Raw genomic sequence first — 13,871 nt, 5'->3', positions numbered from 1 at the left:
GGGCACTTTTGGTGGTTCCGCATGCCCTTGAAGTTCGGTTTCCTTTCACCAGGGGCCAAGTGTGGCAGGCCCTGCCCTGTGGAGCTCCCTACCAATACAGGTTCAGCAAGAGCTATCTCTCCTTTCTTTCAGACATCTTGTGAAAACGATATTGTTTAGACATGCCTTTGTAATTTGATTTTTTTTCCTTTTTAACCAATCTGTATTTATTGATATTTTATTGATGGTTTTATGGTTGATTTTACTGATTTTATTTTTATACGTTGTACTCCACCTTGATATATTCTTTTGAAATTGTGGATTATAAATATGTGAATAAATAAAGTAAAATAAATATTAAGGATAGATGGACAGCAAAGGCAGGGGACAGGAAATGGTAGCAACAGAAAGGATACAGAAAACTGGAACTCAGTTACACTCCAGCCCCTACTGCGTACCACACATTCCTAAGCTTTTCTCTAGAACACTGAGGGCTGGTAACTTAAGAGCAAAAACCAAAACAAGAGGAGGAATTTAATTAAGTTCCCTTTTACAGGCAAATCTATCTAATTCACATTTTCTGAAACAATATGCAAAATGAAACAGCCGTCCTTTGAAACAGGCACCTCTCCTAATTTTGCAATGCAGTTCTCTAGCCAACTAATGTGTACAAAAATGCATATCCTGTACTAGGGCAAAGTGTGAATATAAATGTATATATTATGTATTAATAACAAAATGCATTACATTATGAGAAACTGCTTTGCAAAAATGTGTATATTAGGAGAAATTCGCACTAACATGCTGGAGAACATTCATGAGGATTTTATTTTTCTTAAAAATCACAAATTGATGTGGAAATGTGGAGAACTGAACTTGATTGGAAAAATGAAAAATTGAGAGAAACTGAAATTGACATATTTGCCCATCCCTGCTGTCAACCCCAGACCAAAATGGCACCGGGTGTTTAAACTCCGATCCTACACACATAGAGAAGTCTCTGGTGAAACTGATATCTCCCCATAGATGTATTTTGTTAAATATAATGCAAGTTTGTGCTTGAATGTCAAGACCCAGATTGTCAAAGGTTTTGCTGGGAGCAGCAGAAGGTCATTACTCACACACAGTGGTTCTGCAGATGGTCTCTTCTCTCAGACCTGGGTGGGAAGCCACGCAAGTATAGGAGGTCCCGTTGCGAAGGTCCATGCCTTGATGGAGTTGGGTGGCATTGGAATAGGTTGCCAACATGCTGTTTCCTCCCCGCCTGGATTTCACCCAACGCAGCCGCACTGGGGGAAACCCCCCCTGCCACGAACAGTGCAGGGCAACGTCTTGGAAATTGGTGGCTGGCAGTGGCATGCAGCTGGGCTTCCCCTCGGGCAGATCTGTGCATGGGGGGTGCAAACACAGTATCAACAGCAACGAGGAGTTACTGACACCAAGGGCATCATGGTGGCCTGTTTGCCTGGTGTGCCAGCAGCACCCTGGGCCAAAATGCCATGGATGGGGGGGAGAAGTGCTCTTCCTCTCTGTGGCTCTTGCGGCATGGCCACACACAGCCGTTCCAACTCACAGTGTGTCAGATACATATCTAACACTGCTGCTCAGGTATTTCCCTTTAGCCTTTCCATAGGTTGCACCCACAGTGGTGGCCAGTGGGACAGTGACAGGGGCATGTGATGTTCCACGCCCACACAGAATCCTACAACGGGACTTTTTCCAACCATAGCAACCATGCACAAACCGGAGAGAGAAATAACTGGAAACAGAGGTGCCATTTGGGCAGGATGGGAAGGGGGTCAGGAGTCCAGGTCCCCGGTCAGCAGAATGAGTAGGGGGCAGGGTAGAGAAACCCTGAACACAGCAGAACTGACTTACCACATTTTGAATTAAATAATCCATATTACCATCTAAAAATGGGAGTGACTGCAAGACCATTTGAAGGAAGAGAGCAATTGAAGCTGGTCCATTAGGGTGAATGGGGCACTGTCCCAACAACCTCTTGTCTGCCCTCCGCCAGCCTTCCCCTGCTATTGATGGGGCAGAGCCCCATCCGCCCTATTGGACCACCCTCCACTGCTTGAATCTGGGTAGGGATGGGGCAGAATATTCACTAAATCAGATTTATTACCAGATTTTGACATAACCGGACAGTCTGCATTGTTTTCGGACCGGCATTGATTTCTTGCGGTGGGTCGCAGCTGTCATCAGCATGGTTTAGAAAAAAACAACTACTCTGAATTTTACGTTATTGTCTTTGAAACCAGCTTTCCTCTAAGCTGATGCATTCTTAACTCAGAGGAACAAGTGCCTACAGCAAAAGCATTTTCATCAGCAGTTATTTTTTTCGCTGGGAAAAAAACCCCACGAATCAGCAATTGCACAATTGGGAACAAAAAAATGCTGCACCGGTACTGAAAGCTGGACTGTCAGAATTCAAATGGATAGGAACAAGCTGCCGAACCCTATCCCCAATGCTGGGAAAAGTCTTACATGCAGAATTTCTGTTTGTCATGCGGCTCTCAGAGGCTGTGGAATCCTGCTGGTATATTGTGGGGCGGAGGGGGAGGGTAGGAGCTGGCAGTCATCAGCGTATTGTGTTCCTTGCTGGGAAAGGAGGTAGCGAGATGCCCCATGGTTCTTTCTCTCTCTTTCCCAATTTGCGCAATGCAAAGAGCAACAAAAGATGCATGTCTCCCCCTCCCTCCTTTATTCTGTTAAGCTACAGAACTGAGGGTTGGCTGAGCAACCTCATATTTTTCTTAGGATTTTGACTTTCTTAGAATTCCACCTTCGTGAATAACATAATCACTGTATTATCACATATACCAACAGCAACCTCAGTTATCTTGGCTCACATCCACACCACACATTTAAAGCACTCTTAAGCCACTTTAACTGTCTTTGCTTCCCCACAAAGAATCGTGAGAACTGTAGTTTGCTAAGGGTGCTGGGAATTGTGGGTCTGTGAGATCAGTACCCTTAACAAACTACACTTCCCAGGATTCTTTGGGGGAAAGCCATGACTGTTAAAGTGGCATAAGAGTGCTTTAAATGTATGGGATGGATATGACCTAAATGCTAGTCCTTATGCAGCCCAGATGGCACCATCCACGCACAAGGGGGAGATATCACAGGCTAGGATGAACCCAAAAGTTTGCAGAAGAACAAAAAATATGTAGGGGGGAAACTCAAGGGGAGATACCTCTCCAAAAAACAACCCCTTGAGGGCTGTAGCTACAATATGTACAGAATGCTGTTGCAAGATGGGGATAGAAATCCATAGCAAAGTTTGTGGGGTGAGGGGGATGGAAGAGAGTATCCTGGAGATGGCCTGGCTTGAACAGGAGCATACTACACTGCAACATTTTGTTGCAGGTCCCATTTGTTACCGCCTAATTTCTATCATGCTCCAGTTGCTGTTGTTTTATCATGTCCCTGAACTTTAAGGTGGCTTAGAGCATATCTATCTGTGCAATAGAATTACATGATTCAGCTCTCATAGGCTGTCCATCATTTGAGGATGCAGGTGGTGGAATCTCAGGTTTGTCCCCCACATGAAAACAATATCTTTCATGTAGATAGGTTTGTTCTCTGCGTGAAGAGTGGGTATGAAAGAGAGAGGTTCTCCCATCTATAGTTCTAAGCAGTACAGTCTAGGTAGAGCTGTACCACATGATGCTACTGCACACGTATGTTGGCTCTACATTTGTAGGGGCAAAAATTCCAAAAGCCATCTCGATGTAACCGAGGAGGTTTAGGGTGGCATGTCCCATTCCCCCATCCCATAATTCTTGCCTCAGACCCCTGATTTATGGGGTGCTTATTGCTTTTGCAAACTGCTTGCCTAGTGCTGGAGTTCTGCTTTGAACAGAAAACTCTGGTCAAGAATTTACAGGCTTGCTGAAGCTTGTTTGTCTCGGCTGATGCTAACAGCCAAGGCTGGGAAAGATGGTTTAATTAGTCAAAACAATGACCTCGTCAGGCAGAAGGAAAGCTCTACAGCTGCATTCTCAGCTCTTGCGAGCACAAATTCAAGGACATTGTAAAATAAACAAATGTCAAAAGTATGAGTTCTAAAGATACTTGCCCCTGGGAAAGATAAAAATCTCACAGGTATAGGTGCGACCTCTGCCCCCTCCCAGAGGGTCTTTTGGGTATAAATAAAGGACCCTCAATCTGAGCAGATAAGCCTCAACACCAGCTAGAAGCCTCGACACCAGCCTGCAGGGAAGAGTGGTGCAGTGTAAATCTAAATAGGCCCATAAGGGATCTCTCTGTCTGCTGTCTGGGGGCTTCCAGCGGGGGAAAACAGAGAACGTAAGATAAGCTCTGCGCCTTTGTTGCTTTAAGTGCTAGCTTTTGCCTGCAAACCAACAGCTTGGCTTCAATAAAGGACTAAATTTTCATTCTTCACAAGTGTGTTTCATGGTCATTCAGATCTCAAACTTTCTTGCCTCAGGGAAGGGAAAAACCTTTGGCAAAACAATATTATTTTTCTGGGGGTGGAAGATCAACCAGTTTGGTCTTTGATTTGGACAAGGTTTCAGAATTCCTCAGTAGATTCTAAGCCAATCAGGCACCTCTCCCAATCTAGAATCAGACATCAAACATAACAGTGAAAAAAAATCATGTCAGCCCACTTGGGAAAAGTCTACCTGGCTACTTATGGCTGATGTTGGATGCACAGATAATAACAACTTCAACAACAAATCATCCCTTTTGAGTCCTAATAAACTCTTGATCCTGTTCTCCACACTAGTTCCTTACAAATAAATGCAGACATAAATAAATCTTTACTCTCCTTGACTTCAGTTTTGCAGCAGCAACAACAACAAGCCAAATTAGAAGAGTCTGACCAGAAGGAACAGAATAAAGTTGTCTTGGTCCATAATCAGAAGATACTTTTGATTATGATTTAGACACTATAGTTAAAGAGTAAGATAGAACCACCCTTCTGCTGTCAGTTCTATTTTTTTAAATTTCCAAGAAAGTGGTGAATGACAACATTCTTTGTTCTCTTATGTGACAGATGAGATGCTGCTTTGCTTTGACCACCATTCAGGACCATCAAAAGAAGAAAAGAGGCACTCACTGCATTTGTTTCTTGTCTGCTGCTCTACACACCAAATTATTTTTTCCTGCCTCCTCTTTAGATATGATTATATTTGGAAAGGTGGAAGGAAATAAAATCCAGAAGACAGAGGAAAAAAGAAGACAGAGCAGTACATGCCAGAGCCTCATGCCCAAACCAGATGAGAAGGATTACTTACAGTAGACTGTCAAGATTATGGCGGTCTGGGTACGTGTATTCAGATGAGTGTTCTGAGCAAGGCAAGTATAGATGCCTGTTTGGGTCCGTGAGATCCTGGTGATTACATACTTCTGACCAGAGTAGACTTGAGAGCTATTGTAGAACCAAATGTAGTGGCTGGGTGGGTTAGAAGGAGCAAGGCATGTCATAATCACCTCTTCCTGTTCATTGGCTGAGAAGCCATGTTGGTTAACAGCAAATGGCTCCACACTGATTACTGGTTCATCAGGCCCATCTACAGGAGGGATCATGAGGTAGGTTAGTAGTGCAGCAGATCCAAAAAGGGGTCAGGATAAACCTTCAGAAGACAAGATGTTTAGTAATCATTATAACAGTGAGGGCATATCCGTAGTGCTAAGTTTCTTTCAGCAATGTTAAACTGGTGTAACTGTCATGATTCCCTCCACCCCAAGAATCCTAAGAGCTGTAGTTTGTTGAGGATATTGAGAATTCCTAGTACAGGTGTGGGCAATCTGGGCCTCTCCAGATATTTTGGGCTACAGCTCCCATAAACCATGACCATTAGCTATGCTGGCTGGGGCTGATGGGAAATAGAGTCCAACTATATCGGGAGGGCCACAGGCTCTTCATTCCTGCTGTAAGGCCACACACAGAACTACATTTCACAGAGTCCCCTAGGGAAGAAGGAATGACTGTTAAACCAGCTTAAGTCTGTAGGTGCCCTTAGTGTTTAGAAGCACTGTTCTTGAGTGTTCTAAGTTCTTCACAAAGGATCATCCACTCCATCCATTTCCTTTAACAGTATCTTTCTTATCTGTGGATCTCATTGCTTCCAGATAAGAGAGAGAGAGAGAGAATTAGGGGAGAGTCTCTCTCTCTCTCTCTCTCTTAGAAGGGACTGAAGACTTGTCTGAAGATTTCCTCAGGCCTACCCTAATATGCCGAGATTTTTATTTACTGACTTAAATCAACCTACATTAAATTATGTCTATAATATAAACATAAGATATAAACCCTAAAATAACAATTTACATCACATATTATTTCAATGGTATAAATACAAAATCAGTTTTAATTAATTAATTATGACAGCAGTGGGAAAACTTTAAATAATTCTAGTTGAGGTTATGTCATGTACTTAATTGCTCATTTCCAATGCTCCGTTTATATTTGTTTTGTCATTGTGGCATGATACCAAGTTTTATTAAACTATTCTCGTTCTGTTGGGATAATTGAATCTCTTGATGAATTGTAATTCAGTGGTTTCATATTGCAGTCTCCCTTGGAGGTTCCTTTGTTCAAGACTGGCCATTTTAAGATCAGTTACACCGTTAATAACATAATTATCACTGTCTGCATTTCATTTTCCTCTGACCTCACTGTTTACAATCCACAACCATGCCTCTCTCTCTATATATACCTGTAATGTAAGATAACACTTTATGCATCTGGTTAAGTGGATTGTAGTGAATGAAAATTTATGCCAGAGGTTCCCAGACTCTGGTCCGTGAGCTTCATTCTTGTGGTCCATGACATGTCCATGTTAAATATTCGTATTGATTATTAATTGTATTTTTATTGCTTCTTGTGTTTCTGATATTGTATTTTGTTGTATTACAATTTGAATTAAATACAATAAAATACAATATAAGAAATAAAAGCAATAAAAATACAGTTAAAAATCATATAGCACCTACCACACAGCATATTACAATTGCTACAGCAGGCTCCACCAAGACTCTCAGCAATTTTGAAGTGATCCATGGGGGAAAATGCTTAGGAACCATTGGCTTAGGCCATAATAAATGTGTAAGTCTTTAAAGTGCCACAGGACTCTTTGTTGTTTTATTTTCAGCACCTTGCAGCATTGAGGGTACATGCAATGTCTCACATTAGGAGGAAAGACAGAACATTTAGCCCTGCTGTCTGGTTACTTACAGATAACGTCAAGGTACATCCTGTCACTGATTTGGCTATTGACCTCGTTGTGGGCGATGCAGGTGTACCAACCCATGTGAGTCCGGTTTGCTGATGTCAGATTCAATAGACCATCCACTGTTTCTGCAACAGCTACGGTGCCATCCCGGTTAGTGTGGCGCTGCCAGGAATACTCGACAGGATGAGTACCCTCTTTTATGGTACATGTCATTACTACAGGCATGCCTTCCACGGGTGTTGAATTGTTCATCTGCAGGAAGGGCTTTGAAACAGGGACTGGGAAAGAGCAAACATAGAGCTGAGCTCAGCTGTGGCCCTTTCCAGACATCTACAGAACCTAAATCAAGGGTGAGCGGACTTCAGGCTTGCAGGATAAAAAAAGATAAGAACCCTATCTAGTCCAACATCTGCTTTCCCACAATGGTCAACCAGATGCCTGTGGGAAGCCCACAAACTGGACATGAGGGTAACAGCTCTCTCATGCTGTTGCTCCCCAGATCCCCTGGAAATAGGATGTAGCCATCATGACTAGTAGCGATTCATAGCCTTATTCTCCATTATTCTATCTAATCCCTTTTAAAATTTCAGTTTCTCTCAGTGTCTCATTCTTCAAATCTTAAATTCAGTTCTCCACTATTCTACATCAGTTGGTGCTTTTTTTAAAAAAAAAATCCTCATGAAAATTCGTCAGCCTTTTAATCCAAATTTTTCCTAATATGCATATGTTTGTATGCAATTTTCCCTATAATAATAATATACTTGTATGTTATTTTCACTGATATATGCATTTTATGCCCACTTTACCTTAATATGCATATTTTTGTAAACATTTACTTGGGTGGAAAACTGCATTGCAAAATTCAGGGAAGTGTGAATTTCAAATGATGTCCATATTTCAGTTTGTGTATTGTTCTGGAGAATATGAATCAGGTAGGTTCACTTTTAAATTTGAGCTTAACAAATTTGTCCTCTATCCCTCCCTAATTACAGCACCTTGTGGAAGTGTGTGTGTGTGTACGCACGTACATAACCCTCTTCAAGCAATCAGTTTGAACATGCAAAGGGACAAATGGCAATATGCAATGTGTGTGAGTTCTGGTCCCTCAGTGATGCTGTGTGCACTGGGCACAGTCCCCCATCTGTGCAATATTGGCATTAGTCTGAAGGGGGCATTTTGGGTGCCCAAAAAGGAGACAAAACCTTGATCGACCAACCCCACTCATGAGTAAGGCAGCCCCCCTCAGACTAGCAACAATCACATATTGGCCTGGGTGTGTGCATGGTACCTGTGATGTCATCAAGAGAACAGGGCTCACCCCACACATTTCCAATTGCCACTTTGCACGTTCCAACTGAACATCTGGAGCAGGCCTATATGCACGAGCATTAGTATGTTTGCAAACATATATGGGGAAAAGTTATCCTTGGATGAGAGACAGAGAGATGGGATCACATGCATTCTTATACGTAATTCCTTAGTCAGCTAAAAGTGTAATATATGTTTCCCTTCCCTCAATTTGCAGCTGGTGCTGGAAAATACAGGCTGGCTTCCTTAAGATGAGAAAAGGATTAAATCTTCCGCTGGCTGAAAGCAGAGACAAGTCACTCCCATGGGATTGCTGGCAATGAATGGCAGTTACATATTTCTGAGATATAATCCCCCAGCAACGAAGGAGTACTTGACAACTTGAGTTTAGCCAACCCCACTAGCAGCAAAATGCAGGCCCATGAACAATCATCTCTGAAAGCCTATCTGCAGTATTCTGCATATACAAGAGGGCCAAATGTCTGGCCGGAGTTCGATTCCAACGGAAGGAGGAAGTCGAATCTCCGGTAAAAGGGGTCGGGGTCCACTCAGCCTTCCATCCATGAAACCTTGGATACATTTTCCCCAATGTGCCCAGTAGAAAGGCTCTCTGACCAGCACACCCCAGGCAGGAATTTTAACTCCTTTGTGGGGGATCCAATTACTTGGCTGCAGCCTTTTTATCTCCGGACAAATTTTGAGAGGTCAGAGTGTGTTCACTGACATTCCTAAGGTGTTTTTGTAGATATCCTTGACAGCTAGATGAAGATGAACCGGGCTGGAGTTTGCTTGCACAGGACCCTCAAGCGCATCTATGCATTGTTTTCAATTTTGCTATTGATCCGGGTCCAGCTGTTGCACTCTGCCATACAGTATTGGCTCCAGGATGGGAAGGGTGGCCGTCAAGAATCCTTAGTGGGCCCACAGTACACAATCAAAAAAATTATCTCATGATCTCCTCTGGTTCTCCATGTGGGATATAAGGAACCACTTGGTTCTGCTCCAAAATATTTATTTGTTTATTATTAAATTTATATCCTGCCCTTCATCCCAGAAGGAGCCCAGAGCGGCAATATCTTGGGAGACTACAGAATGAATTCAGTCTGAATTTGCACCAAGCAAGTGGAAAACCATCGACAGGAGGGTGCTTAAGCTAGAGATCCTTGACTGTTTGGTCAGCAAATTCTGCTATAAACTGAGCTGCTCCCCTCACCTAGACTAATGTGTGAATTAGAACTTCACTATCAATCAGATTTCACACTTCTCCAAATGCTGCAACACAGTTCTTCAATAATTTTTTTAAATCAAAATTAAATGGGTATTTTGATAAGACATATCTTCAAAATACACATGTGAATGCAGATTCTCATGCTGATTTTTTTTTTTTAATAAAGGCAAGTTAATGTGGAAACATGACCCTCCATGGCGCAGAGTGGTAAGCGGTGGTAATGCAGCCGAAGCTCTGCTCACAGCCGGAGTTCGATTCCAACGGAAGGAGGAAGTCGAATCTCCGGTAAAAGGGGTCGAGGTCCACTCAGCCTTCCATCCATCCGTGGTCAGGAAAATGAGTACCCGGCATATGCTGGGGGGTAAAGAAAGGCCGGGGACGGAACTGGCAATCCCACCCCATATATACGGTCTGCCTAGTAAACGTCGCAAGACGCCACCCTAAGAGTCGGAAACGACTCACACTATAAGTGCGGGGACACCTTTACCTGTTTTAATGTGGAAACAGGATGGAAAATTCCTATGTGCAACGATGCATGCAAAAGTGACACAGACTCCAAAAAGACTGGTCTGTCCATCCTTAGTGAAACACTTTTGCTTCACTCTGCTTTTCACTCAACATCTTTCCTCTCCCCAGATACATTTCCTCTTGTAGGGTTCCAAGCACATGTTTGAAAGTAAGCACAGGTAGCACCTTGAGGGGGAGAATTTGAGGATAGATAATTTGAGGGAGAGAAGTGACAGGCTGGCAAAAGGTTAAAGCATCCCTTCCTACTTCTGCTTGTGTGCTCTAAATCTCCCCCTCCCCAAATAACTTTTTCAAAGAAGAAGACATTAACTAGGCCCCAGCCAGCATAGCCAATGGCCAGGGATGAAGAGAGCTGTAGTCCACCAACGTTTGTAGAGTCACAGGTGTCTGACTCCTGAACTAGGCTGCTGCTGGTGGTGGTGATGGTATTTTAATTCTGGGAAATATAGGAGCCATCAGGGAAAAATCCCTCCACACATCAGACACGCCAAGTTACTTACCCAAAACAATGAGCTCAATATAGAAATAAGCCACTTTGATATCCTCCTCTTCTTCATACATTGTCTGGCACATGAAGCGCCCTTCTGCTGCTGTTTGCAGGTTCTCTATCTCCAGGCTGCTGTTATTCAAGGTCACATTCCCCAGAATGACAGCGCCTCTCTCCACCTTGGCCTCCATGCCATTGCTGATTGCGACAGCCCTGGGGATGTCCGAGCCCATCTTGGTGAAACTCCAGAAGACAACCATGGGCAAGACCACATCACCGCATGCCAGCAGCACTGAACGATCACGGACCCCTTTGACCACATGTTCCTCATATTTTGCATCTTCTAAAGGGAGCAGCTGACCTGGAAGAAGCAAACAACTTTAGTTTTCCAGGGCTCTCTTTGCAAGCAATGCCAGCAGATTGTATGAAAGCCATGATTCAAACTGCTTACTCCTTGTTCATTCAGTTTAGGAGCATAAGAAGCTGTCTTATACCAGATCAGAGTATTTTTCCATCTAGCCCAGTATTGTCTACTCTGACTGGCAGAAGCTCTCTCAAGGATCTCATGCTCAGAGGACTTTCCCAATAGGGATGAAGGAGGAATTCAGTTCAGTTGGGATTTTAATTCAAACTTCCTGAAACAACATATGAACTGAAATGCAGCTATCCTTTGAAATCCACACTACTCTGAATTTTGCAATGCAGTTCTCCAACCAAATAATGTGTACAAAAATGTATATATTAGGGGAAAGTGCATAAAAATGCATATATTAATGAGAATAATATAAAAAGCACCCAAAATATGGATACAAAATAACCTATAAAACCGTATTTGTTTTATTGAAAATTTTAAAGTCTTTGTAAACCACTTTGAGGTGTTTTTTTTTTACAGTCAAGCAGTATATAAATTTTAAAAATAAATAAAATAAATATCAAATACATTATATTTGGGTGAACTGCTTGCAAAAACTGTGTAGATTAGCAAAGTTGCATGCAAAAATGTATATACTCAGGAAAATGTGCACTAAAAATTTTGTGAGGACTTTTAAAAAAATCACAGACTGATGAAGAAATGAGGAGAACTGAATTGAAGACACGAAAAATGAGAAACTGAAAGAGACCAAAATTGAGAGATCTCTCCATCCTGAATTTCACATTACTGCTTACCTCATCCCTTTAACTGAAGATGGTAAAGATTGAACCTGGACCCTTCTGCATGCAAAGCATGTGCTCTACCACTGAGCCATAGTCCCTCTCCATTTGTGTCCTGCTCCTTCCCCAAGGCTCTGAGCAGCTCATACAAACATACCCTGCAAGACGTCATAATAGGGACATGCCTGTGACACCTCCATTTTCATACTAAGGATTACTCCACGAATGCTCTCCACCCACCCGCTAAACACTGCTGAGGGGCTGCCTGTGCATTCATTTACTCTGCAATTGCCCATTCTGCTGCATTGAAGGTATTTACTAGAATAGGTTATCGCCAGTTCAATATGAGCCTTATCAACATGTGAGTTAACAGTCTATGCATCTTCTTGAGTTCCAGAATATTAGCCATGCATCTTGGGCAAAGACTTTCGGTGGGTCTCCTTAACATGAAAAAGTGGGACAGCACTTTTGCTGCCAGGGCTGGCACCAACACCTGGCATCCTTGGGCATCTGCCAAGGTCCTTGCCAGATCCACTGCTGATGCCTGTATTAAGGAACCCCTTAATAATGTTTGTACGACCCAGCACTCCAGGCAGCACACTTTACCCCAGTATGTGCATTTTTGTACATATTACTTGTGTGGAGAAGTGCATTGCAAATTTCGGAGAAGCGTAACTTTCAAAGGATGGCTGTGTTTCAGTTTGCCTGTTGTTTTGGAAAATGCAGCTTTGTATGTTCACCCTTAAATGTGAACTGAATAAAAATTTCTCCTCCATCCTTGCTATATGGATCTTGTGCCGCTGCTGGCCTGGCAAGACTGCTAACAGGTTACTCACCATAAGCCACCGTTGGGAGGATGTAGATGATCGTCAGCAGGCTCCTAAATGGTAGGTTCCTTGCCAATCCATAATCCATTGCTCCATGTCACTGCATGAGAAAGGAATCAGAATCCAGAGACCTTCTTAGCTCCTTCCAAACTGGCAAATCTCTCTATAGCCTCCAAGGAAGTGCCCACCGTTCCATCGCTACTTTTTCCATTTCCTGCTTATCCAGCAGACCTCACTAACCTCTGTGACATAAAAGGAAGTCTATCTGGCTCCTCTTTCAGTCTCTCGTCCATCAAAATGCAGCCCTCTCCTGTCTCAGGTTACTCTGAATTGCCCCTGATTAATCTTCAATTATTCATTTCTTCTCCTTAATCTCGTTTCCTTGATCTATTATGCAGGAGCTTCTTTGCAGAAAGGCCAGCAATACGAGTTAACTTTCTTTGCTTTTAGCATCTCAGATGGGTGGCCTGCAGCACAAGATAAAGATAGAGAATATTCAGTTTTCCATAGGAAAATCTAAGTCAAATCTAGAAACTTATCCAGGAGCCATATCTCTTTGAATGGCTTTTTTCCAAAAGTGGAAGATGCACACCTCTTATTTGTTTATTTGCTACATTTATATCCTCTCTTTTCTCCATGACACTCAAGGCAACATACATAGTTCTCCTCTCGACCCTTTATTTCATCCTCACAACAACTCTATGAGGTAGGTTAGATTGAGAGAGACTAGCCCAAAGTCGCCCAGTGAGCTTCATGGCTTGATGGAGACTTGAACCCTGGACTATCAGGCCTTGGTCTGACACTCTAACCCAATGTGATGCCCTCCAGATGCTGCTGGACTACAACTCCCATTATCCCTGACTACAGGCCATGCTGGTTGGGGCTGATGGGAGTTGTCCAACAATATCTGGAGGACACCACATTGGCTACCTCTGCTCTAACCACTACACCACATTAGTTTTCTTTTTGTCTGAGTTAACTCTACAGGCACACTTAGGATTATAGGCAGGGTGGGGCCTGTGACTGCATAACCCCTCCTGGAGGACAGATTTACCCCACCTTAAACCTTTTAAAATGCTTTTAAATGTGTAACATGTCCATATTCAACGCACAAAAATGGCTTCTTTCAGCCAGCACCCAAGCAGGTAGGG

The 13,871-nt window shown here is 42.9% G+C and overlaps 1 protein-coding gene across 1 annotated transcript in view; it reads right to left on the bottom strand.

The window, feature by feature from the left end:
• Nucleotides 1–12,808, bottom strand: part of VSIG10L2 (V-set and immunoglobulin domain containing 10 like 2) — a 36,660-nt gene extending 23,852 nt beyond the window's left edge. The window contains exons 1-5 of the mRNA XM_061593381.1: nt 12,730–12,808; nt 10,755–11,102; nt 7,193–7,468; nt 5,253–5,528; nt 1,101–1,364 (exon numbers count right to left, since the gene is read on the bottom strand). Of these exons, the coding sequence (XP_061449365.1) occupies nt 1,101–1,364; nt 5,253–5,528; nt 7,193–7,468; nt 10,755–11,102; nt 12,730–12,808 (1,243 nt within the window). The remainder of the gene's footprint in view (nt 1–1,100; nt 1,365–5,252; nt 5,529–7,192; nt 7,469–10,754; nt 11,103–12,729) is intronic.
• Nucleotides 12,809–13,871: the final 1,063 nt, after the last annotated feature.

This window comes from Rhineura floridana, chromosome 12, assembly GCF_030035675.1.
Source record: "Rhineura floridana isolate rRhiFlo1 chromosome 12, rRhiFlo1.hap2, whole genome shotgun sequence".
Lineage (NCBI taxonomy): Eukaryota > Metazoa > Chordata > Lepidosauria > Squamata > Rhineuridae > Rhineura > Rhineura floridana.
Note: the sequence above shows the minus strand (reverse complement) of the source record. Positions and strands in the feature narration are given on the sequence as shown.